Source organism: Penaeus monodon, chromosome 21 (assembly GCF_015228065.2).
Source record: "Penaeus monodon isolate SGIC_2016 chromosome 21, NSTDA_Pmon_1, whole genome shotgun sequence".
In the NCBI taxonomy this organism is placed as follows: Eukaryota; Metazoa; Arthropoda; class Malacostraca; order Decapoda; family Penaeidae; genus Penaeus; species Penaeus monodon.
The window spans coordinates 36,762,106-36,762,497 of NC_051406.1; the positions used below are offsets into that span (position 1 = coordinate 36,762,106).

The 392-nt window shown below is 46.9% G+C and overlaps 1 protein-coding gene across 1 annotated transcript in view; it reads right to left on the bottom strand.

Annotated features, from left to right (window-relative positions):
* Positions 1–392, bottom strand: part of LOC119586444 (cadherin-87A-like) — a 12,418-nt gene that overhangs the window by 4,094 nt on the left and 7,932 nt on the right. Inside the window, exon 13 of the mRNA XM_037935172.1 lies at positions 162–325. Coding sequence (XP_037791100.1) covers positions 162–325 — 164 coding nt within the window. The remainder of the gene's footprint in view (positions 1–161; positions 326–392) is intronic.

Genomic DNA, 392 nt, shown 5'->3' on the forward strand with positions numbered 1-392 from the left:
TGTTCAAATCATCTTTACTGTTGCTTGTATCGCTGTTATTATCATTATCATTAAAGTAACCATAACCATCGCTGATTTGAATACCGCCGTCACTATTATCAACTTATTCGTTCAATTTCACTCCCCAGCATAGACCGCACTGCCGAGCCAAGCATCCCTACTGAATAATGGCATCCTTGGGGACGGGTTCGTTGTGCGTGTCGTCAATGAAGTGCATGTACACCACGGTCTTCCCCTCCACCGCCTCGCCCGTGTCGGAGGTCTGGGTTGTCGTGCTGTCCACAACACACGAGTATTGGTACACCGACGTGAATATTTCTTCGATCTGGTGAAAGAAACAGACGCTGTTTTTGTATGAAGGTTTATCCAGAGTTGGGGTTCTTAACCTGGCG